The 23561-nt window shown below is 37.4% G+C and overlaps 1 protein-coding gene across 3 annotated transcripts in view; it reads left to right on the top strand.

Moving 5' to 3' along the window:
* Positions 1-23561, top strand: part of LOC107694890 (leucine zipper protein 1-like) — a 59765-nt gene that overhangs the window by 31099 nt on the left and 5105 nt on the right. For all 3 annotated transcript variants that reach the window (XM_016494621.1, XM_016494613.1, XM_016494615.1), the window contains exon 2: positions 11829-14994. In XM_016494621.1, coding sequence (XP_016350107.1) covers positions 12049-14994 — 2946 coding nt within the window. In that variant the 5' untranslated portion in view covers positions 11829-12048. The remainder of the gene's footprint in view (positions 1-11828; positions 14995-23561) is intronic.

Raw genomic sequence — 23561 nt, 5'->3', positions numbered from 1 at the left:
TCTTTATGCACCAAGAGCTTGTAACACTCCAAAGAGAAAGGAAAACTTGAAATCGCATCATATGACCCCTTTAAAAAGTAACGAAGTAACTAATTAGTTGCTTTTTTATGGAGTAACACAATATTGTAATGCATTACTTTTAAAAGTAACTTTCCCCAACACTGCTCCTTAAGTGTGCGTGTGCGTGTGCGTGTGCGTGTGTGTGTGTGTTTGTGTCCATCCAATTATTGAGGGCAGTTTGGAGAGGTTTGCACAAACAATACCACACATACAAGCCATTATTTTTTCTGTTCGTTTGCTTTCCGTCTGTTTTCTACCCCAAAGTCAAGACAGAAAACGGTGCCAAAGGTCAAGCATATTAAACGCCCACCCACTTTGATATATTCATCCCACTCTCTCTCTCTCTCTCTCTCTCTCTTTCTTTCTTGCTCTGGAGAATGCTGTGTAAATGATGTCGTTTTATCATTTTGGGCTTCTGGTATTGTGTTTGTAGGTCATGCCAACCAGATGGATTTAGAGGGAAAAGGCTTTTTATTCAGGCCTTATAAGGACATGGTGAAGTCAAATCTCACATTTACCATTTGCACTTAGCATCTCTCTTTCTCTCTAGTTTTATCCACTCTCCCTCCACAGCCAGGCACTTCACATGGATTATATAAGCCTGCCTGACACTTGTGCAAAAACTATTCCTGGTTTTATTTGGAGAAAAAAAAATTAAAGCATGTGCCAAGTTCTTAGCAATGTACTCCCAGAATTCTTGTTGGTTTCATATGCTTTTGAAAAACATTTTTTCCTTACGCCTTGAATATTTGGGAGTGCACACATCTTAATCATTATAATCAAAAATACTACTTAAGAATTTATTTTTTTAAAAATCATTCTTCTGATAAGGCTTTTTTTTATTATGATTTCAGGACAGTTGTATTACCCTGACGTTTTTGACCTTATGCCCCGATCGCCGAAAATGACTGTCATGTCATTGACCCAAGCTTTTGTTTTGGTTTTCTTCACATTCATCAGTCTTCTGTAATTGCTCATCCAGTTGTGAATGCAGCCTGTCATTTGAAATCACACTCAGGTTAATTCCTCGGGAGGTGGGTGTGAGTGTTTTGCATGCTGCACACAATGTGTGTGTGTAATAGCGCTTTGGAGAACACGTTTTTCAGGTCGGACTCAGGCGTTTTATTCAACATTCCTGTCTGTCAGAAAATAAAGACAATAAAATATGGATTCCAAAGATGTTACAAGGTTTTTCTTTTCTGCTCTTTAATCACCCATCCACTCACTCTTCCCTCCCCCCTTAATTCTCTTGCACTCTTTCTTTCTCTCTCCTTCGCTTTCTCTCACGCACACACACTGTCGTTTGTGCCATCTTTTGAACCTCGTACCTCTTTGGGCATCCTGAATTCCATGTGTTTAATTCAGACATTCCTTCCCTTCACTTGCAGACAAAACAACAACAACAAAGAGAGAAAATTCTCTAGACCGTGAGCTCCCCCCTTCTAATCACTCACAGGAAATGGGCTCCTGTAAAGCATGAGAGAAAGCAGGCAAAACAAGCTTTGGATGTATCGTGTGGTGCTTCTGAGTTGATGGAGGTGATGATTGTTTGTGCTCCGATAGGTTTGGTGAGTTATAACTTTGCTTTAAAGTTTCTGTTGGTGTGTATTTTAGTTTAGTTTGTGTAGTTTTTGCAACTGGTTTCAGAATGTGATTCCTAGTAGTTGTTCCTGATAGGTTGGTTTTTGTTCCAATCAGCTCACTTGTTGTTGGCACAGTAAGCTGGGTTTGCTCGTATCTGCACGTCCATAATCTGCTTTTAGGCTTCTAGTTCCTATCCAGATGGACACATTAATGAACAGATGGTAATGAAAGTCTTTGGCTAAATTATTTTTCTGGTTCAGTTATGCGTGGTTTTTGCAGTGCTCATGGAATGAAAACATGATACAACTAGAGGAAGAAAGACTTACAACAAAGCAGCACAAGTGGTCTGAGTCTGTATGTGTGTGTGTCTGGCAGACCTCTGTTTACCTTGGCCAGCATCTTACAAACTGTTTACTCGCGTAAGTATGAGGGAAAGCAAAACTACCAAACACACACACTTACATAGCTATCTAAATAAGGACATGCCATATATTTGTTAATTATTTAAATTTTTTTGATCAAATAAATGCAGCCTTGGTGAGCATAAGGGACTTCTTTCAAAAACATTAAAAACCTTTACAGACAAGTTTGAATGGTTTTGTCACATTTTCAAATTTCTGGAGACAAAATTTTCCTAAATGTATTGCTAAGCAAACCCACTCCCATTGACCGGTATTTAGAAATGCCCACGATAACAATATCGTGCATATTCATTACCGTAATATATCGCATTACTGAATACCGGCACAAGTCTAATTGACATATTCTTTTTGTTTGCATACTGACAGTATTAATGATATAGTTTTAATTGTATCAACCTAATTAAAGTCATGGACATTGAGTCAGTTGACGTTTGTGCCACAGCAGGTTTTGATGACTGACGATAGTAAGGTGATTCACTGATTTTTTGGTGCGTCCGAAAGGAAACGAAGATTAAAAATTGAAATGTGTGTAACATTGAAAATGAGTGAGACACACCAAAGCTTGAACTCAATACTTCATAGCTTCATAGCTGTGGAGGGAAGGAACAGTGGCGCCGGGTTTAAAGGAAGTCACTCACAAAGGCTTCAGATGGACTTTATACACAGTAACAAACCATTTCCTCCTCACAAACTTACACACATTGTGAACATATAAACCGATTACAGTAGCCATGAACCTGTGGTTATCTGGATATCAAAGTAAAAGAATGAAATGCACACACACTTTCCAGGAATGCATCCTTTCCGAGTGTGTCAGTAAGGATGATTCATTTATTAGTACAGTAGAGCTGTAAACACACACATAACAAACAAGATAATGAAGAAACACATCACCACCACCACCATCAACAGTCTTTCTCTCTGTTTCTCTGTGGACAGTAACCTTTGACCTTAGACTCAGGAATGCTCAGGATTGTTTTGTTTTGCATTATTGGCATAATATTTTCTTGTATCTTGTTCAAAACAATCTCATACTTCCCAAGTGCTTGTATGCATGGCACGAAACTATAATGCCATGTTTCGTGGCACTTTTGTTGCTAGGTTGTGTTCTCGGAGTCTGTACTTTGTCCAGGTGCTTCTCCGTGGCATGTGAGGCAGCGATAACAGACACGAGTCTTTAGTCTTTTGAGGTTAATAAATATTAGCGGACCTCATGGACTAAAACTCAGAACCCGGGTGAGATCTAGATCTTTAAGGTAATAGCTGTGGTTTTATTTAGGCAGTTCTGCTGTTTTCTATCCCGCTGTGCTGTAATCCACAAGCAGCAAAAGCAGGTCACCTAAACAGAGCAGACGCTTGATTTCTGTGTCATCCAGAGTGGAATCAGGAAATGTGAAGTGGTCAGGAGTTCACATTGACTATACACTTCAGAAGTTTTTTTGAAAAAAATATCTTATGCTCACCAAGCCTGCATTTATTTGATCAAAAATACAGTAAAAGCAGTAATATTGTGGAGTATTATTATAGTATTTTTTATTATTATTATTATTATTTGTTTGTGACTTTAGTGATAAGATTAGCCTGGAAACTTTCTGTCGTTCCCTGCTTTATCACAGCCCCACCTTTAAACCTTACGTCATTGTTACACTTGTTTGCTAAGCACAATGAAATGCACGCATTTCCATTTCATTGAATGATTTCATCATCACTGTACCGCTTCATGTTTTTCATTCAATTTGTATTTTGGAAAAACAGAAGGTGTCTGCATGTATGTGTGAAAAAGGCATTCAGTTAGTGTCATATTACAGTTGTTCAATTTTCAGGTGAGTGATTTATGACAGTGATTCTCAACAGGTTTTGCTTCAGGACCCAGATTTTATATTTGATGTTTATTATATTATTATAAAAAATATATTGTTTTTACATTTTTAGAAGTTTTGTTCATGTTTCATGTGAAGCACAGCCTTTGATATTAACAACAAAAGCCTGTTATGTTACTATTTAAACTATGCACGCATATGTGGTTAGTTGCTTTTAATTATTAGCATTTTTCCCCGTTGTCCATAGTCCTATCAGAACAGGCCCGTTTTTAGGTCATGACCTACCAACTTAAAACCACTAGTTAATGATATAACAGACATTGTTTCATTCAGTTCCTTTCCTTTCCTGTTCACACTGCCAAAACTAATAATGAGAAACAATTAATCTCTCTGATGTCATAATGTTTTTTTTTAAACAGGCAGACCTTCTCTTACAGCTGTTATATGGCACAGAAACATGTTATATAGACTCACACAGTTTTGTAGCCCTTTGGATGACTGTAAACTGCAATTATGCATGGTTTTCAGTAATGTGTCTGCTGTGTTCAATCTGCTGATCCCGAGGACAAATGCTTTAGCGTTTAGCTTAGCATCTTGAAATACACTGACACAGCATGCAGCGCTTCAAAAACGCCAGTGAAATTCTGTATCCCTGCTTTATAGGGACCTAAACTGGTATTCTCAGAAATGCACACATAATCAAAGGACAATTGCAAACAAACACACAGTGAGTGAGTCTAGACCTCACTCGAAATCTCCACAGAAACTGAAATAACAGCATAAATTCTGCTCAAGTACCTGAGTTTATAACAAACATATGTGGCTGATCTCGCTCTCTCTCTCTCTCTCTCTTGCTCTCTTCAGCCTTTCCTGTTTAAGTGTCTTTGTTGTGCTGAAATCGGTTCTGGAATTGTGCTTTGTTTGTGTCTGCTGGGGTCAGCCTACCGGTGGGATGGATTTGTCTCTTTACTAAATCAAAATTGACGTATAAATGTTTGCTTGCTGTGAGTCAGGAGGTATAAACCTCAAAATACTGAGGTAAATAACTAAAATTTTTCAAGTGTTTGTTGTTCAATGTATCTGTCCCCATTGTCCAGGAGAACACTTCTGAGCTTCCATGTTTAGTGTATTTGATGTGCACTTTGTAACCATCACTCAATAATTTATTGTTTACTTTTATCTGCAGTCAGACTATCTGAGATGTCGTTGTTATAAAGCGTTGCTGTGGGTTGCATCTTGCTTTGGATTTGACTGATAGACTGGCATTCTGACACCTTGAGCTTCATGCTTTCTAACCATATCTCCAATTTTTTCCCTTTATGTTGCAATTATTCTGCTTATTGTACATGTATAGTTCATATCGGTAGTCACAAGTCACATATTCATGATTGTGACCACATTCCGTTTACAATGTCTACCATTGTAACATGTTTACATCTACACTGTCTTTATACAGAGAGAGCATATCTTACACACACACACACACATATACATACATATAAATATATTACTTTTACTGCACACTTCTGTATACATTGGATTGATTTTAATAACTTTAATGTACTATACAAGTATCAGATTGGGACTCTGTATCTTCAGTCACTTGGATCAGATCGGATCGGGCGCACAAAAAAAAACCTCATCAGGATATCCCTAGATGGAGGAGAGTGTGTCCGTGATGATGTTAGGATACAAGAAAGATACAAAAAAGACAATGAAAGATTATGAAATGGGAGTAGTGCAGCTCTGTGTATATTTAACATACTGGTCCTGTTCACCATTAATGCAGTGATGCCACAAGGACATTTGCACCAATTCAAAGTAACACTTTCATACACACACACACACACACACACACACAAGATATGGTCACAGCTGTGATGTTGCTAAGCTGGTTTTACCATTCTGCCAATAATTCAAAATCTTTACCCTTAATTATCTTTATCTCTCTCTCTCTCTCTCTCTCTCTTTCTGCCTCACATTTCTCATGTAGACATTTTTAGCATTTCCTCATTACAGTTGTAGCTAAGAAAAACATTTTGAATTTTTAAATGTGATTTGAAATTTCAAAGTTTACAAAGTTTGATTTATTAAAAAAATAATAATAACAATAATGACATGTTGTGTTGTACTAGACCCCAAATGTATTTATTTAGACACTAAAGTTACAATAAAAAATGTAGGCCCTATGTCTACAAAATCTAAAAACAAAGTAGTCTAGTAAAAGTAGTAGCTTGTTTGATATAAAATGGTAAAATACAGAACAGTTAGTTCTGAGAAAAGCTGTAGCATCACTTGTTTGCAGATGCCACTTGGTTTGATAAAGCAGTAACATTCAGATAATTGTAAGTGTGTCTAAAGTGTCCTGATACTTTTTGAACTGACTGTATATTTATATTCAATAAAATTGGGTAATCTTTTTCTTATTTAGACTGAAGATGAACACCACATGTTGGTATTTTGGCATTATAAAGCTGTTGCATAAACCAAATTGTCTTTAAGTTAGTATGCTGAAGGGTTTGTTTGCTTGTATAGTGATTTGTGTCTTCCTTTGGTCTGATGGTGCTTAAAGGAGCCTTGTGTTTTTTATTTTTTTATTTTTTTAATCTTTCACTCTTGTGAAAGACCAAACAAATCTGAATTTAACATGTCTTTATTTTAAACACTAGACTGTTCTTTTCTCACTAAAGTCTTTTTGTAGCCCTGCTGTCTGCTTGGCAGTTCAGAAGTACAGCCCCACTAAAACATCAGGCTTCCTGTACTTACTTTTCCATTTCTCCAAATGCGGTGAAGAGAGGGAGAAGAAAATGACATGACTGCACAGGAAACAACAAACTGAACATTATAGGCTGGTGTTTGCTTTCATGGAAAATTATTTTGTGGTTTGTCAGTTTCTGCCAGAACTGCACGAGTTCAGAGGAGGCCAAACACACACTCATCATCATCTCTCTCTTCCTTGCGCTCTCTCTCTCTCTCTCTCTCTCTCTCTTTTCAGTTGTGTGCTGTCTTGGCATTACTTTTAAAAGGGTCATATGATGTTGCTAAAAAGAACATTATTTGCTTGTATTTGGTGTAATGAAATGTGTTTATGCGGTTTAAGGTAAAAAAAAAAACACATTATTTTCCATATACTGTACATTATTGTTTCTCCTCTATGCCCCGCCTTTCTGAAACGCGTCGATTTTTACAAACTCATCGGTCTGAAAAGCGAGGTGTGCTGTGATTGGCCAGCTATCCAGTGTGTTGTGATTGGCCGAATACCTCAAGCGTGTGACTGAAATGTTACGCCCCTTACCATATTGTGATGCCGTGTCCCGGCCGGACCGACGACCCAAAACCATTAAAACCCATTATAAATGAGGCATTTGTTGCATCCAGTGGGGACATAATTACAGATTATAATGACTTATACTGTCTTTTTACGCGTTGCGTTGCATCGCGCTGCGTAAACATAAAACCATGTCTGCATTTGTGATAGGAGAAACGACAAACAACAAGCGCTACTCTATACTGCTCAAAACTCGCGTTTGAATCATCAGTGGCAAATTCTTTAAATATGAAAACGTACTTATAGACTGTGAGTCAGAACAGCCGGCATTGTAGTCTACTCTTCCAGGATCAGGTGATCCTATCTATCAGGTATCTATTCACGAACAGCTTGTAACACTCCAAAGAGAAAGGAAAACTTGAAATCGCATCATATGACCCCTTTAACCGTACAATATTGACAAAGCATTCAATCAATACAGGATCGCCATTGTTAATGCATAACACTGATGTGTTGCAGAGAAATTTGCCATTTAAGGTGTCAAGAGCGGCCATGACAGTTAGCGATCTGATGTTAAGAAAAGTTGATGCGATACAATGACTTTCAGTAAAAGTGAAGATACACATGGTCCACATATGATCTGTCTACTTTCAGATAATGTAGTCAATTTGTGAAGAAATTCAGGTGACTATAAATCTTTTCACTATTGTGTGTGGTTTCTGCCCACATACAGAAATAAACTACTGCAAACTATTTACATACACTTTAAAAAAAACATTTCTGCAAATGAATTTATTCCTTTTGAAAGTAGAATGATGTTGTTTTACAATAAAACAACATTTTATTTGTACGTTATGTAATCTTTTTTTTCTTGTATCTTGACATTTGTCTCAGTTGGGGCAGTGTGGCTTTAAACCTCACCTTGTAGTGATCGCAAATCATTTTTCATCTGGAAGCCATGTTTATAAAACGTGCACTCCCTCTGTCTCTTGTTGGTTGTGATTGGCATGATTTCTGGGGTTAAGGGATTATTAAGGGATGTTTATAAAGAATAAAGAGCTTCAGGCTGGCCAACCAAACTGATGTCAAGTGCAGGGGAAAGTCTTTTCCCCCCTTTCCTCCGGGGGAACAGAATGTTCAGGAGGCCAACAAATCGCTTTGCGTGGCTAGGACTAATGATATGGTGCATGATTGCATGTGTGGTGCTCTTGAGGAAGAAAGAGAAAGTGTGTGTATGAGACTAGAAGCTAAGAAGCAAGAGAAAGAAGTATTTCCTTTGCATTCAGGTACTTTACCATGCCTTTAATTTCTTTTCTCTTTAGAGAAATTTGAAGACTTTTACTTGTCATGCAAAATGTCCTCTCATGTATTCTACATTGAGGTCTAAAGACATTACACGATGAGACATTACATTTTATGCTCATTGTTTGCACCTCAATCTCTGGTGCAAGGCAAACCTCTGAGTCTGAGTTCAAGGTATAGCAAAATTTTAGCCCAGTTGTTGATCCACTATAAGTTTAATATATAAGTTCTTTGTGCTTTTAGTCACAGGTTTTGCTTCTCTCTGTTAGATCCTCAGCATCTAGGGTTTCTGTGATAACCGCCTCTCACTCGCACGTCACTGCTACTGATTTTAGTGTCCTTCATTACATAGTTAAAAATGGGGCCAAAGGTTAAGTCATAAACAAAACTCCTACTATGCATGCCTAAAAGTGTCGACCCTCACTGTGTGTGTCCTGCATCCTTGTGTAGACCGCTCCATTTATTTATAATGAGAATGAATTACTGGTGTGGCACATTCGTAACAAACTAATTAAAAACTGTAACAATAAATTAAAAATTAGTTATAGACTGGATATAGGGATTTAACACTTGATGGACCGTTTGAAACCGGCCCATGAGCCTGTAGTTTGAGACCCATTTTGTAAATTCATACTGTGCAAGTTTGTTTGCATGTGTCCTTGAATCGTTATCCATGGTAGGTAGTCATTATAGATGTGCATATGTTAGTTTGCTCTTGTGTGCTTGTGAATCATTGTGTGTGAAATCCTGACCTTAGAAGCTCCTTCACTGGGGGATCTTGCCAGAGTGATTATGAATGTCATGTGTCATGGAAATCTGCCTTAGATGTGCTGGATCTCCTTCCTGCTTGGCTGGTACATATACTAGATGACTCGTTTCCTGTCTAAACCCCGAAATTCTGCTGCCTGTGCCTCGCACACCATAAAATTATGGGATTATGAAAGTATTATGACAGAATTCCTGCAATCCACACACAGCAGCTCATTCATTTGGGCCCGTCTCCATCTTGGTGGGCCTGCCAGTCGAACGGTCATACTGAAATTCACTTTAGATTAAGCTGTATAAAATGCTCTATTACCTCTAGACCTGATGTTACTGTGAAGGCTTGGGGTTTTACCAAACAACTGACGACTAAACAGACAACTGCTATTAAGACATTTTGCATTAGATTTAATGAGTCATTTTGAATATACATGAGATTTTGATTGGTAAATTAAAATTAAAAGCAGTAAATTAGTAAGAAGTAGTGGCTCACAGCATCAAATTTATAATAAAAAATGGCTACACCATTTTTATTTTTAATTTGAGTAGCACTGTCCTGTAGGCTACTTATAGCATGCGTTGCTTTGGCCAGAACTGTCGTGTTAAACATTCTAAATCATGCTCAGCATCTTGAGGGCATGATTAGGGGTGGCTGTCACCAATGTTCCCTCTAATTTTTTTTCTTGCTGAGCAAAACATTTCTCTATTGGGCGGACATTTCGGCCATCTGAGCAAAAACATTCTTTATACCAGACCTGTACAGCACGTACACAAAAAAAAAGTGTGTAACTTTTCACTTTAATGTGCTATTTATATTTGATTTGACCCTTGATGTAACTAAATTATGTACATTTTAGGTTACCTGAGAAAATATTTTTACAGTATAATACACTGCCGTTCAAAAGTTTGGGATCAGTACATTTTTAAAAGAAGTTTCTTAGGCTCATCAAGGCTGTATCTATTTGATAAAAAATACTGAATATTATTTCACAAAATAATATTGTGAAATATTATTGCAATTTAAAATAAAAGTTTTCTATTTTAATATACTTTAAAATTGTATTTATTCCTGTAAAGCACAGCTGAGTTTTCAGTGTCACATGATCCTTCAGAAATCATTCTAATATGCTAATTTATAATCAATGTTGGAAACAGTTGTGCTGCTTAATATTTTTTGGACCTGTGATATTTTTTTCATGATTCTTTGTTAAATAAAAAGTTAAAAAGAACAGTGTTTATTCAAAATAGAAATTTTGTATTACAATATACACTATACTATTCAAAATTTTGGGGTCAGTAAATTTTTTCTTTCTTATTTTTTTTTTAATTAATACTTTTATTCAGCAAGGATGTGTTAAATGGATAAAAAGTGATAGTAAAGACTTTTATTGCTAGAAAAGATTTATATTTTTAATAAATGTTATTTTTAACTTTTTATTAGCCTAATCAAAGAATCAAAACAGCACAATAAAAAAAATATGTTTTTTTTCTTCTGTATTTTCGATCAAATAAATACAGCCTTGATGAGCATAAGTGACTCCATTAAAAAACAAGGTCAATTATTTATTAGGTTTATAATATAGGCCTAATATAATATAATATCAAAACAAGCTGAAGTATTTAAACTGAGATCTGCAAGTTAAATATTTTCACGTGAACGTGAATTCTTCTATAGCTTTCTAAACATCCCTATGAAGTACAGTTTGCACAATACACCTGTGTGTGACTATAAATGTCTCTGAGTGTTGTTACCGTTCTGTGCCCATCATCCGCTATTTCCAGCACTTAATCAAGCCACTCTTCTTTAAAACACGAGGACGTTTTATTTCATGTCATTGCGTTTGCTCTCGATTTGAGCTATTTCGTCCGCAACCACTGAAGTATTCGGTTTCTACAGCGACTCATTTGGCGCACATCATTCTCTTTCTTTGAAACCTGTAAACCACATTCACCGGTTCTAACTCTATAGCGACATCAACTTCATAGCGGTTAACTTGACCATTGCAATTCTTTCGTTTTTACTAGAATACAATCAAATGGCTTTCCCAACTAATTTTTGCGTGTGCTTAGAGGGAACATTCGCTGTCACTATGAATGTTGCCATAGAGACAGGCACATGGACCGAGGGCATGTATCAGAGAGCTGTGCTGCTGACTGTCAGCAAAAGTTCAGCAAGAAATCGATGCTGCAATTAGCATAGGTTATGATGAGGGCCAACAAAGCAGTGTATGTCTCTTCTCCTTTGTCATACTCTTCCCCCTTCCAAGGTCTTCCTTAGCTTAGTGGCCTAATCTTTCCATTGGCTTATTAATGTGCGCTTTGACATTTTTAAAAATCACAAAAAATTGGTTAAGTTGAAGGTTAAAACTGAAGGTTTATGAATGTAAAATCATGCACAGATGTAGTATGCATTCAGGTTTGTGTCATTAACTCTATGGTTGATGTGGTTACGCAAACCATAGTTTAACTTGGTAAATTATTCAGATGGTGTAAAATTTGGAAACAACTTAGCAATTACAGACATTTCTCATAATCTTTTGTCATAAATATGCTTGTATTTGTTTTACAACAGGCACTCAAGCTTTGTGTTCTTTTCTTTTTGTCTTGCAGGTGATCAAAACTCACTTGGATCACCAGTGATAGCGGAGACAAGGCTGAAATAAAAGTATTCAAAACTTCCTCCTGAAGGTAGGAGGAAAGCATAGGGACCTGTCCTTTTTGATTTCATCTTAAGTTACCGGAACCATTATAAAACACCACCATACAAATGTGTGCCCCTCCATCAAACAATCATAAAGACCTCACAGTAGATTAGCATCAGAAAGAAAAAATGACAGACACAACAAATCGCCATCTGAGACACAAGTTGCAGAATTTAGGAAGACGTCTGGATGAGCTTGAAGAGGCCAGAGGCAAACTACAGAAAGCTGAAGATGAACTTCTTGACATTCAGGACAAAATCATTCAGGCTGAAGGGAGTAATTCCTCACTGCTCACCGATGTGGAGACAATGCGGAAAAGATTGCTCAAAATTGAAGGCAAAGATGAAGAGGTCAGGAAAGCGGAGGATCTTTGTCGTAAGGTTAGGGAGAAATTAGATCAGGAAGAGAAACTTACCAAGGATCTTAAAGTAGAGATTGAGCGTCTTCAGCGCAGAATGACTGAACTTGAGAAGCTTGAAGAGGCTTTTGGTAAAAGCAAGTCAGACTGTAGGCAGTTGTGCATTAGTCTTAATGAGGAGAAAAACCTGACCAAAAAGCTTGCAGCAGAGCTTGATGCCTTGAAGGCCCGTGTCAAGGAAGTGGATACCTCTGAAGCTCGACTAGACAGGGCAGAAAAATCCCTTACTGCAGAGATGGAGAAACTAAAGAGTCTCACTCAGACGTTTGTGACTGAACGCAAAAGACTTCTGGAAAGGCAGAGAGAGGATGAGAAAATCATACTCAAGCTGACTGAGAAGCTTGAACTTAAGAAGAGCAAGCTAGGCCCAGCAGACCATAGCCGATTTGATTCTAGAGATCTTCGAATTGAGGATGAGTTCTCAGCTGGCCTTGCATCCAAACTGGCCAGGAAGAAGAGTTTTGACTACTTGAAGCATGCAGATGACCTAGATTTGAGAAATGAGTCAGAGAATGAGAAAAATAGCTTTGAGGGGCAAGAAGATAATAAGGTTAAAGACCTCAGCCAGGAAGTGGAAAGATTGAAGAATCGTTTGAAGCAGATGGAGTTAGTGGAGGAAGACTTGAAGAACATGGAATCCAAGAATGCTGAACTGATAGAAAAGTACCAGCAGGAGAGGAACCGCAGTCAAGCTCTCCATGACCAGGTTGAGCAGATGAAAATGCAGCTCAATGGTTGCAGCAGTAGTAATGGAAACTCTGCAGTTACCAGCACTACAAAGGTCCTGGAGAATGGCAAGGCAGAAAATGAAGAGATCCATGTACGAAGCTTCAGACAGGAGAAACCTAAATTACTAAATAGGAGTCCTGCTGCTTCTGAACCAGTCACCTCAAAGTACAAAAGCAGAGAGGCATCTCCTCAGCAGAGGCGAGAAACTAAGCAGAGGAACAAAGACCTTTGTCACTCTACAGAAAGCTCCCCAAAGACTGTACGAAGGACTCTTAGTCCAGCACATAATGCTAGGAAAGGTATGAAGACTGGTGCTTCCAGTACTACTTCTGATAATGGGACAAAAGATGGAAAGAAAGATGAAAAAATTGGAAGTGCCTCATCAAGTGCTGTCAATGAAAGCAAGAAAGTTTCGGTCCTTAGTCGCTATCCTCCAGCTGCTAATGACCAAAAGTCTTGGAAGCCACCGGTCAAGCAAAATGACAGTGATAGCAATAAGAGTCAAACAGAGAAGTTGTCCAAGTACACGGGAAGTGATAGTGAATCAAACAACTCTGATGGGTCACTCTTAAATTCAGCCAGTGCTGCTATCATTGCTTCACCTGAGAAAGGACTAACCGAACCCGAGAGTTTAGATCAGGATAATTCTTCAATGTTGAGTCTGTCCAAGGCAAATGGATCTTATACTGCTTACAGATCCCATGTATCTCCATCTGTTCTGAGTGATCAAGGTTCTGATGGTCACTCCTCAGCCTCTGAAACTGAATCCATTGGTTCCAGACGATTGGCAGGTGAGCAAAATGACCCCCTGATGTCAAGTACAAGTGGAAGAACATCATCAAAGTACACTAGATACTCACGACTGCAAGAATCTTACTCTGATGGTTCCTCAAAGGGCCCCTTCAGTGAGGAGCAACGCAGACCTCTTACAATGGAAGGGGATACCCAGGAAACTACGCATACTACCTCGGGTATTGAAGTCCGCAGGGTATGCAGCCCTCGTGAAGCCCTCCAGTCAAAAGCTGTCATCAAGCAAGCCATTGTTGAGATTGACAGAAAGGAAGTGATGTCAGGGGGAATCACAGAGCCTTTGACCACTAGTGGGAAACCCAAGATCTCTACTAAGCCAGTATTGACTAGCAAGATGACCAGCAGTATCACCTTCTATCCCAATGACCCCAGCTCCTCTCAAACAAGCAGTCGGAGCAGTAGTTTATCAAGTGAACCCCCTTCCAAGGAAAGGCACACTTCCACAAGTAATATTGTCATCGGTCCCAGTAGTGAGCACAGAGGTAGCATCTCTATACCTTACGAAATATCCATCCCTAAGAGTGAGATCACGCTATGTCAAGGTGAGACTGATGCTGACTTCTCTGAACCTCACAGTTACCTTGAGACTGCTCCCGTGGAGGCAACCCTCCTATCTCAAAGCAGTTTCAGCCTCCAGTCTTCAGAAGCTTCAGACTTGAACAATGACATTGAGTCTGGGTTTGAGAGCAGCAGTAGCGGCACCACCGTGACCAACTGGAAAAGCCACCACAACCACCACTCATATGATGACAGTTTGCCAGAAATGAGAAACGTCACTGTCAGGAGCACTTGGAGGAGCCGTGGGGCAGCTTCTGTGGATGAATCTGCTCGAGCACTAAGGCAAGATGGCTCAGAGGATGAGGGCGAGTCTGCATCCACCTGGAGAGCATATAGGGCAACTACAGTGTTGGACACTCCATCAAACTCCAGCACTGTTGCTAAATGTGGAAGTAAACCCAGCCCAGTCGAAGTATACATGCGCAGAATCAACAATGCAGCACCATCGGTCCATGATCTGGGACGACGGAACAAGAAGACTCCTTCACCAGAGAGGGCTATTGCACATGAGCCTGTCAGTGCTCAGCAACTTCAACCAAGGGGCCGTAAACACCCCATGGCGAGTACTGACTTTTTACTTTTTGACCATATTCAATAAAAAGATGTAGATTCCATTCACAGACTGGACAAGCATAGTCATGCTAACTTTATTGAAAAAAATATAATTTTATAAACGTATTTAACCTTTAAATGTAAGGGTGCTCCGATCAGGATTTTTTGGGCCGATCACCGATTGTCAATCACAGGAAGCAGTATCTGCCGATACCGATCACCGTTACCAATCTTTTTGAAGCCTTCTTTTTAAGAATTATTTATAGTGAAGCTCCGGTCAGGATTTTTACAGACATCCATTCAGGGCCTGAATTTCATTTTTGAAAATGGGAGGAATTCCCCTCTTAGGTGACTCTTGTGAGGATATTATTATTATTAATTATCTCACCTAAATGTTTGATCATGCAGTGCATTTTTGTTTTTACAATGGGGCAATTGTTGCACAATAGCTTACATTCAGCACAAGCCTGATTTCGTGAGCTGTGAGGCGGCCTTACATTTTTAGAAGTTTAGAGGGGGCATTTTTTCAAAAATATATAATTATCTCACTTAAATGTTTGGTCATGCAGTGAATTTTTACATTTAGTTTTTGAACATTAAAGGGGTCATATGATGCTATTTTAAAGATCATTATTTTGTGTATTTGGTGTAACAGAATATGTTGCCATGCTTTAATGTAAAGTTCAAACAACACATTATTTTTCAAATACTGTACATTATTGTAGGTCCTCTATGCCCCGCCTCTCTCAAACACGTCGTTTTCAACAAAGCCCCTTCCTTTGACAAGCTTAAAGCATGTCAACATATTCTGTTACACCAAATACACAAAATAATTATCTTTAAAATAGCATCATATGACCCCTTTAAGACGGTGCCACTGTATGTCTTGCCAAACCTCTCACAACAGCATTGTGGAAATTAACAATATCGTTAACAATTCTTGTTTATAATCGATACTAATATGGCTTCTTGTTATCAAGATCTTTAGTCTATATGCTGGGTTCTGTTAATGTGTGAGCTTCATATTATTTGTAGCGCACTTGCCGTCGAATGGCAGTAAGATTTTTGCTCTGTTACCTTTTAATAAACAAAGTATAAACTTTAAAATTATGCCAAATTCATAACGAAATTCAAACAGTAAATGCCGTTTTGTCACTCTTTAATGTGGTGTGAGTGATCTCTTTAGCACCTCATTGTATCTTTCTCTTTACTACTATAGTATGAAATAAACATGAATGGGCACCAAAAGGTATATTATAAGAGAGCCTACAGTACAACTTACTGAAATGTCTAATGTAATTGCACATTCAGTGTTTCAAACTGTGGAAAACCTGTGAAGATTGTAAACAATGCCACCTCAGGCTCAGAATAACCATTTGGTGTCCATAAGCTCATTAGTCAGCTAGAAAAAAAAACAAAGAGGAGCATTTTGCTAAATATATGTGCTATATTGCCTATTCATATTTTACTTGACCTGTTGTCTACATGATAAGAAAGCAAGAAGCTAAAGATACAATTCAACACCTCCTATATAATTTCATGTTACTTACTAATGAAAAAAAAAAACAGACTGGATGTGTGCATGCATATGACAACATTTATAGGATGCATTGAGGAGGAGCCCAAACTACAATTTTTTTTGTTGTCTGGACTCTGGAGCTCTGTTTTAATGTTCAGCATAGGTTCAGGTTTATTTTGAATTATCATGATATTTGCTAGTTTGTTAGTATGAATGCATTTCTTGCAAATTGTAACTATTTTTACTATAAGAGATTTGCTCAGTCCACTGATGGTCGTTTTTCGCCGTGGTCAATTTTGATCAATGAAGATAAAGATAAACAGGAGCATAAAATATCCTGCTAAAACTGAGGTTAAGTCAGCAGTATGCTTATGTAGGCCTGTCATGATAACAACTTTTTGTTGTGCGATATATTGCCCCAGAAATAATTGCAATAAGCGTTATTATTGTCATTTTAAAGACCACTTTATGCCACTGAATATATATTCATAATGTAACAGCATAATAATGGAAGAAGGCCCACTTCCAAATGACAACAAACTTTTAATTTTTAAGAATATTTAGATCATGGAAATTAAGTATCAAAATATTAGATACCATAAAAAACTTGAATAAATAGTAAATAAACATTTTCTAACAAAAAGTGCAAAGTAACAAGTAGAAAAAAAGAAAAATGCACAAAGAACTTGTATGGAGATTTTTCCATCTACAGATTTTCCCTGACCTTCTTTTCTCTGTAAATTAAGGGTGCACACTATTGCTGAAAAACACAATCACTACTTAGCAGTCAGATGTCCGTATGCACAAAGGCACAGATCTCTAAGCAAGGCCATATCTGCAGATGAAACTTATTTTGTAGAAGCATTTTTTAAATTTGAACTAGCACCTCATGACTACACATTATGTACGAGAAGCTGCAAAAGACATAGGCACAAGTGGAATGTAAAAAACACGATGACATAAATTTTTAAGGAAAAATAATGGGTGATATATTGCGTCACCAAAAATGATTGAGGTCATGTACATATATTGCGCGATAAGTCGATATATTGATTATTGCGACAGGCCTATGCTTATGCAATTCATCTGATTATCCAAATCCAATCTTGTCTGTTTATTCTCTTGGTATTCCCCCCAAAGTCTGGGCACATATTTGGTGCCACCATTTTTAATTAATATTATTTATTATTAATATAATATTAATACGTATTAAGATTTCTTAGCCATGTAATTTAACACTTTTTTTTTTATTTTGTTTGATTTGGAAGTCTTTCTTTTCCTAATCCTCTGTGAAGGTGAAGAGTACAGATATTTTGTAAGCATAATCATTCTCTGTCTGCTGAAAGAGAAAAATAGGCCCTTGAGGTATCTCTTCTCTTCTGTTTTTCTTGATATGGAATCCTTACCAGAAAACTGTGTTTTCCAGTTGTTGTAGCCAGTCTGTGTCTTCAGTCATTTGAATACATCATAAGTACATGCAAGACTAAGCTAAAGTGTGAATAAATAAACCAGACTCTTATTCTTTATATTAGTAGTTTAAACCTGCTTTTTTCCCCCTTTTTACTTGACTTCACTATTTGCAGAGTATGGAACTTTATGATCTGATTGAAGTCTTCAAGTTAATATTTATGCTTCCCTTTAAAGTGGTATAATACCACATTTTGCCACATGAATGGCAAAAATTATGTGGATATTGGACACCCCCTAATTAATGGGTTCAGCCTATTACTACCAGGTTTATAAAATCAAGCATCAAGTGTGGGTGTGGTGTTCGGATGTCACTTAGATTTGGTCATGCAGTATATAAGAATTTATGGTAAAAACTTAGAAAATTTAAAGCTTTTAATTGGAGATGACATTTTCCTACACTTTTTTAAATATATATGTTTTCTGCATCGCGAAAATCATAGGGCCCTACTAATGTAGCAAACGAATATGATAAGCTCACTGAGAGTAAAAAACGGAGACATTGTTGTTTATTTACTTAGCATTGAGTCGGGTGACAACGTAGCGTTAAATCACCATTCAACAGACTCAAGCCACCACCGCACTGCAGTCTATTGGACTGCAGAAAGATACTAACTTTTCAATCTGCTACGTTACTGACTGTACTGACAAACTATGCTGACACCGTGTCTGTGCAGCAACAGGACGCGACAAAGCGACCGTTGAAAATCATCTGAACTTTGTGTCAGCACGTCATAAATAGAACGAGGCATCAGTTTACTGCATACAGTGTAGACAACATTACTGATTATAATGGGTTCTATTCTACACCGGATGCGAGCGGCACGGCGCGACGTGATGTGACCGATGTGATAAGCATGAGTTCAGGGCCGCGGCCAGAATAAACACCAGCATTGACTGAGTGGCCACGATCAGCTCCGGTAGCCGTAACACAGGCTTTAATGTGCCGCAGATGCGTGCCGTGATGCGCAGATCAGCTCTAGTCTCTAACGTCATTGAATCTGCTGTTATAAATTAACCATCTATTCATCATATCATCATGCAAAACTAAGAATTAGAGTCATTGTAATGTGACGATCAAATATAGGTGCGGGTGGGTGGCGGGTGGATAATTTGAAGCAGCGGACTCGGGTGAAGTTTGAGCTCATCCGAGCATCTCTACACTACACTGACCTGGGTCGCCAGTAGCAAACAATGGAGCGCGCTCTGCTGGACAAACTAGTTATTACACTATTCAGAAGCATTTAATCTGCGTTATATGTTCTATAAAAAAATTTTCATATCGGCAGCATATTCGCCGATACGATATATCGGTGAAAGGCTCATATCGGCCGATAATATCGGCTAAACGATATATCGGTCTGGCTCTAACTCACATGCTTGCTTAGTTAGTTACATGAAAGCTGCTTTTAGATGATCCATTTCTGGCCGTCGCTTCCACCTCCCACAGATGTTGTTTCTCAGCTGTTTAATGCAAATGCGGAAGGCAAACAACTCAGATTTGTGTGGTTTCTATGGCTGCACCGGAAAAGGCGTGTCAATGTTCCACTTGATGAGGTGCTGACACTCAGACAAGCTCTGTAAAAGAAATATTCATGTAGTTACTTTAATGGCAGATGGATGAGCAATGTGAACTTCCTTCCTAGGCAGCATCCTAACTGAAATGGAACCTAAAAAGTGACTGATTTTCATAGGTAACAACTACAAAATATAGTGCTATGTAAAAAGCATAGAAGAGTCGACTTACAAATGATTCTGATATACTTTTATGTTAGCATGCAATTAATATTGACATCTAATAAGCATCATTAGAAATGTTGACATGAAATTAAATGCATGTGTTTCTATTTTCTAAATGCAGGTTATTGATCTCATTGTGAGCGATTCATCCATGCATATGTTTTGAAAGTTGCTTTGACCTCATAATTTTTAATTAGAAGGACATAACTCACTTTTCCATTGAAACAACAGATTTCTTTATGGTGATGTTTGCAGGTATATATATAGAGTATATATATATATATATATATATATATATATGAATAAAGCTGTTTTCATTTTTTGCTACTTAATTGCTAACTGATATTTCTGTGTAAGATATTGATAGATGTAAAGGGTGTTGAAAGGAGGAAAGGTCAGAGGTCATGCCTTTGGTTTTAGGAAAACTGTTAGTCAGGTCAACTGGCAGTTTTTGTCTCAGCAGCTAAACCAATTTGAGTCTGGCGTCACCCCAGCAGTCAAAACAAAACCGGGAAAGTAGACCTTTTTTACTAGCTTTCACCATTTTTCATTTACTTAAGAATACAAGTAAGAGAATAGAGCTGTATCCTATCAGCGCACCAATTACTATCATCCTTTCATTAAACATCTCAAACAGCCCATCCCACAAATTTACCCACAAATACCTAATTAAATCACTGAGAAGGCCTTCAAACATGGCCCCCTCCTGGCACACGACTTCAAAAACAAAAACTGCCCCTTTTTCTTCAATCTCTATTTCTCACGTTCTATTTCGTGCCATGTTTGTTTTCTTTGTCTATTGCTCTGATGGATGGCAAATGCCTGTTCGTTTATCTGAGAAAGCTGAAAGATTTATGCACAAGTGAATTCTAGCACTTGCATAACCAGAGGTCACGACTTCAAAAACTGCTATTGTGATCACACAATCATTCATTCGCTCTTATTTCTCTCTGCCGGGGATTCTGTCATTAATCTTTTATCTCTTTCAGCTTTAAAATGTCTTTCCATCTGTAGAATAAATGTGATTTGTACCATAAACCTTTAAAATTGAAAGTGGAAAAAGTTTTGTGAGTAAAGATATGTATGAACATAGACTTTTCTTCAATTGTGTGTATTTTTTTACTTGGAAAAACGACCTCAGTCAAAACACTCTCTCAGTAGTTTTAATTTTCTACTATTTCCAACATTGTATTCTTATACGTCTCAGAAGAATTCTGTATGTTTAGTCGTTTTCATTTCCACTAAAGGGTAATTTCCGCCATGATGATGATGGAAATGTTGTTTTTAACATTTTTAGAATAAAATAACTCACTCCTTTGTCTTGCTAAGGCTAATTTCATAGCTAGCATTTTAATGTATACTAAATACACATAACAGACTAATATACTTAATACTTTTTGTGTAAAGATTGACTTTTTTTTTTTTTTTTTTTACATAAATATCACTCTTTGTTTAGGTACAGTTGAAAGTCTAAGTCTGTGACAAGACTAAAACAATCAAATCTATACATAAAATTAATGAGAATAGTAGCATAAATAGGCAAAAAATGAAATATTAGTTTTAATGCAAATCAATTCCTGGGACACAAAAATGCCTATAGTCGAAGAAGCATCTACATGTTCTCAGTCTAGCAGGCTTCAACAACTTATTGAAAGCAATCTCCATCCATTCCCACTCAATCTGGAGGCCATTAGGAAGGATTTATCTAATCAGCCATGGTCATGCATGCATTCAACTTTATCTCCAACTCATGTGATTTTTTTTTTAACCCTGAATTTAGACTAGTCATCTCAATAAATACCTCAAACTCAGGGTTATCACTATGATTGTGACAAACACAACATAATCAATGTTTAAATTAAGAAACTGAGAATTTGGTCTGTTTTTCAGCTGTTTGTAAATCATTACGAGTTGCATTGTTGCATTGCTAGTAAAACTGATCTGCTAAGTGAATTGCGGTCACAGCTGTGGATGCAGTATTGAATTGGTGATTCCATTATTTCTATTTATTTCTCTGGACCTGTATCAAATCGCATGGTTCCTTTTTATCCCAGTGTATCTACAGTGGAATAGCTTGACCGTGGATGTCTTTATTTAAACCTTCAGATGGATTTCCAGACTGTGTCTTATATTAGATCAATACCACAGTGATTAGAGGGAGATTCAATCCGTCCATCAATGATGTGGTGTCATTGTGCTGACAGGGGCAGAGGTTTTATCTCCTCCATTATTAATGAAGGTACATGTCCAGGACAGATAAAGCTCATCTGTTTCATGTCTCTGACACAAAGCCTATGTGAGTCAAATATATGTGCTAAAATCATTAATACTCCTGCTGCGTGGAGAGCAGTATGAAGTAATCCTGGTTGACCAGATGTCGTGTTATGTTTAGAGCTAGTATGACTTTTCTTCCCTGCGTATAAAAATACACAAATCTGGAGTGATTTATGGAGGAATTTTGATCACAGGTTTGTTTTGTTTAGTTTTTTTCTGGAAGTTAATATGGGACAATTGTGCTTAGACAGGCAACCATTAGCTGCTTATTAATACAACACTTTGCTTATATAATAGCACTTTGGTTAATGGCATCGGTGTAGTGTGATTTTTAAAAAAAATATTTTAACAGCTTGTCTGGACAAAGTCACTTTGTAAATTTTTGGGCTTGATTCCGTGATTCCTTCACTTTGGGTGTGCTTCTGTCTTGTTTAATGTTTCTTAATGAAGACACTTCCAACTAAGTGAAGAAAAAAGTAACACTAAAAAGACTTGGTTATTCATTTTTAATAATTTGTAGTGTTCATAAAAATATCCCTTTTATAAATTGAATGTGGCAGTACTATACAGTAAGTGTATCAGAAGGTAATACTATAGTACTTTGATATGCAGCATGTCATGGTTTTGAATAATAATGTAACTCACATAAGCACAGATTACACATACTTGAATCACATAAATCACACAGGATATAAAATAATGGAATTTATTTCATTAGCTTTTTTTTTTTTTTAAACCTATTATTTCAAAATGTTTTGTAACATGCCACATGTTCTAGTCTTGGTACTGAGTACACTTGATCTGTGTTAGTCAATTTTTTAATAATAATAATAAAAAATAAATCTAGATATTTTCCATTTCAGGACAATCACAACTAATATTCATATAATGTGCTTTGAACTTCCTGTACCGTGGATTTACATGGAACCCATTCCGTCATGACATCTTTCTGTAAGATTGTGCTTGGGTCGTTTCCACCCGTTGCCCTTCCTGAGTAACACAGGAAGTTGTAAGTTTGTGCCTGCCCATTTGCCAGCCAATGCATCGTAACAGGTTTCCTGTACACCCACCTCTTGTATCCCAGCAGGTCTCAAGCCCTATTATGGACAATTATCATCTGTCTGCTGTGTACGAAATTACACAGCAGTGTGTGGCATATCCTGCTGCCTCATTTGGGAACTTTTTATTACTGACGTCATAAACCATTTGGTTGGCTGTGTAAAGTCTCCACCTTCATGGTAAAGAAAAGAGACAATAGTCGTTCTATATTAGGACTTGTTCTGCGGTCTGAGCAGTTTCTCTCCTCTGACGTGTCTGATAAGTGTTTTTGGTCTGTACAAAAATTAAGAATTCTTATACTACTTTGGAATTGAAAATAAAGATTTTAATTAAACATCTAGAACTGTTTAAATGTAATGTTTAAAATAGTTATCCTTAGGTGCTTGCTGTTTTTTTTTTGGAACCCTGCAACCTTGAATGATATATATACATGTTCCTAATATCAGAGAATTAAAAAAACGTTTAGCAATTAATAATAGATTAAAACGTCACAGAAAAAGTCTTGGAAATATCTT

Source organism: Sinocyclocheilus anshuiensis, unplaced genomic scaffold, assembly GCF_001515605.1.
Source record: "Sinocyclocheilus anshuiensis isolate Anshui unplaced genomic scaffold, SAMN03320099.WGS_v1.1 scaffold942, whole genome shotgun sequence".
Taxonomy (NCBI): Eukaryota; Metazoa; Chordata; class Actinopteri; order Cypriniformes; family Cyprinidae; genus Sinocyclocheilus; species Sinocyclocheilus anshuiensis.
This window is presented reverse-complemented; position numbering and strand designations above follow the sequence as displayed.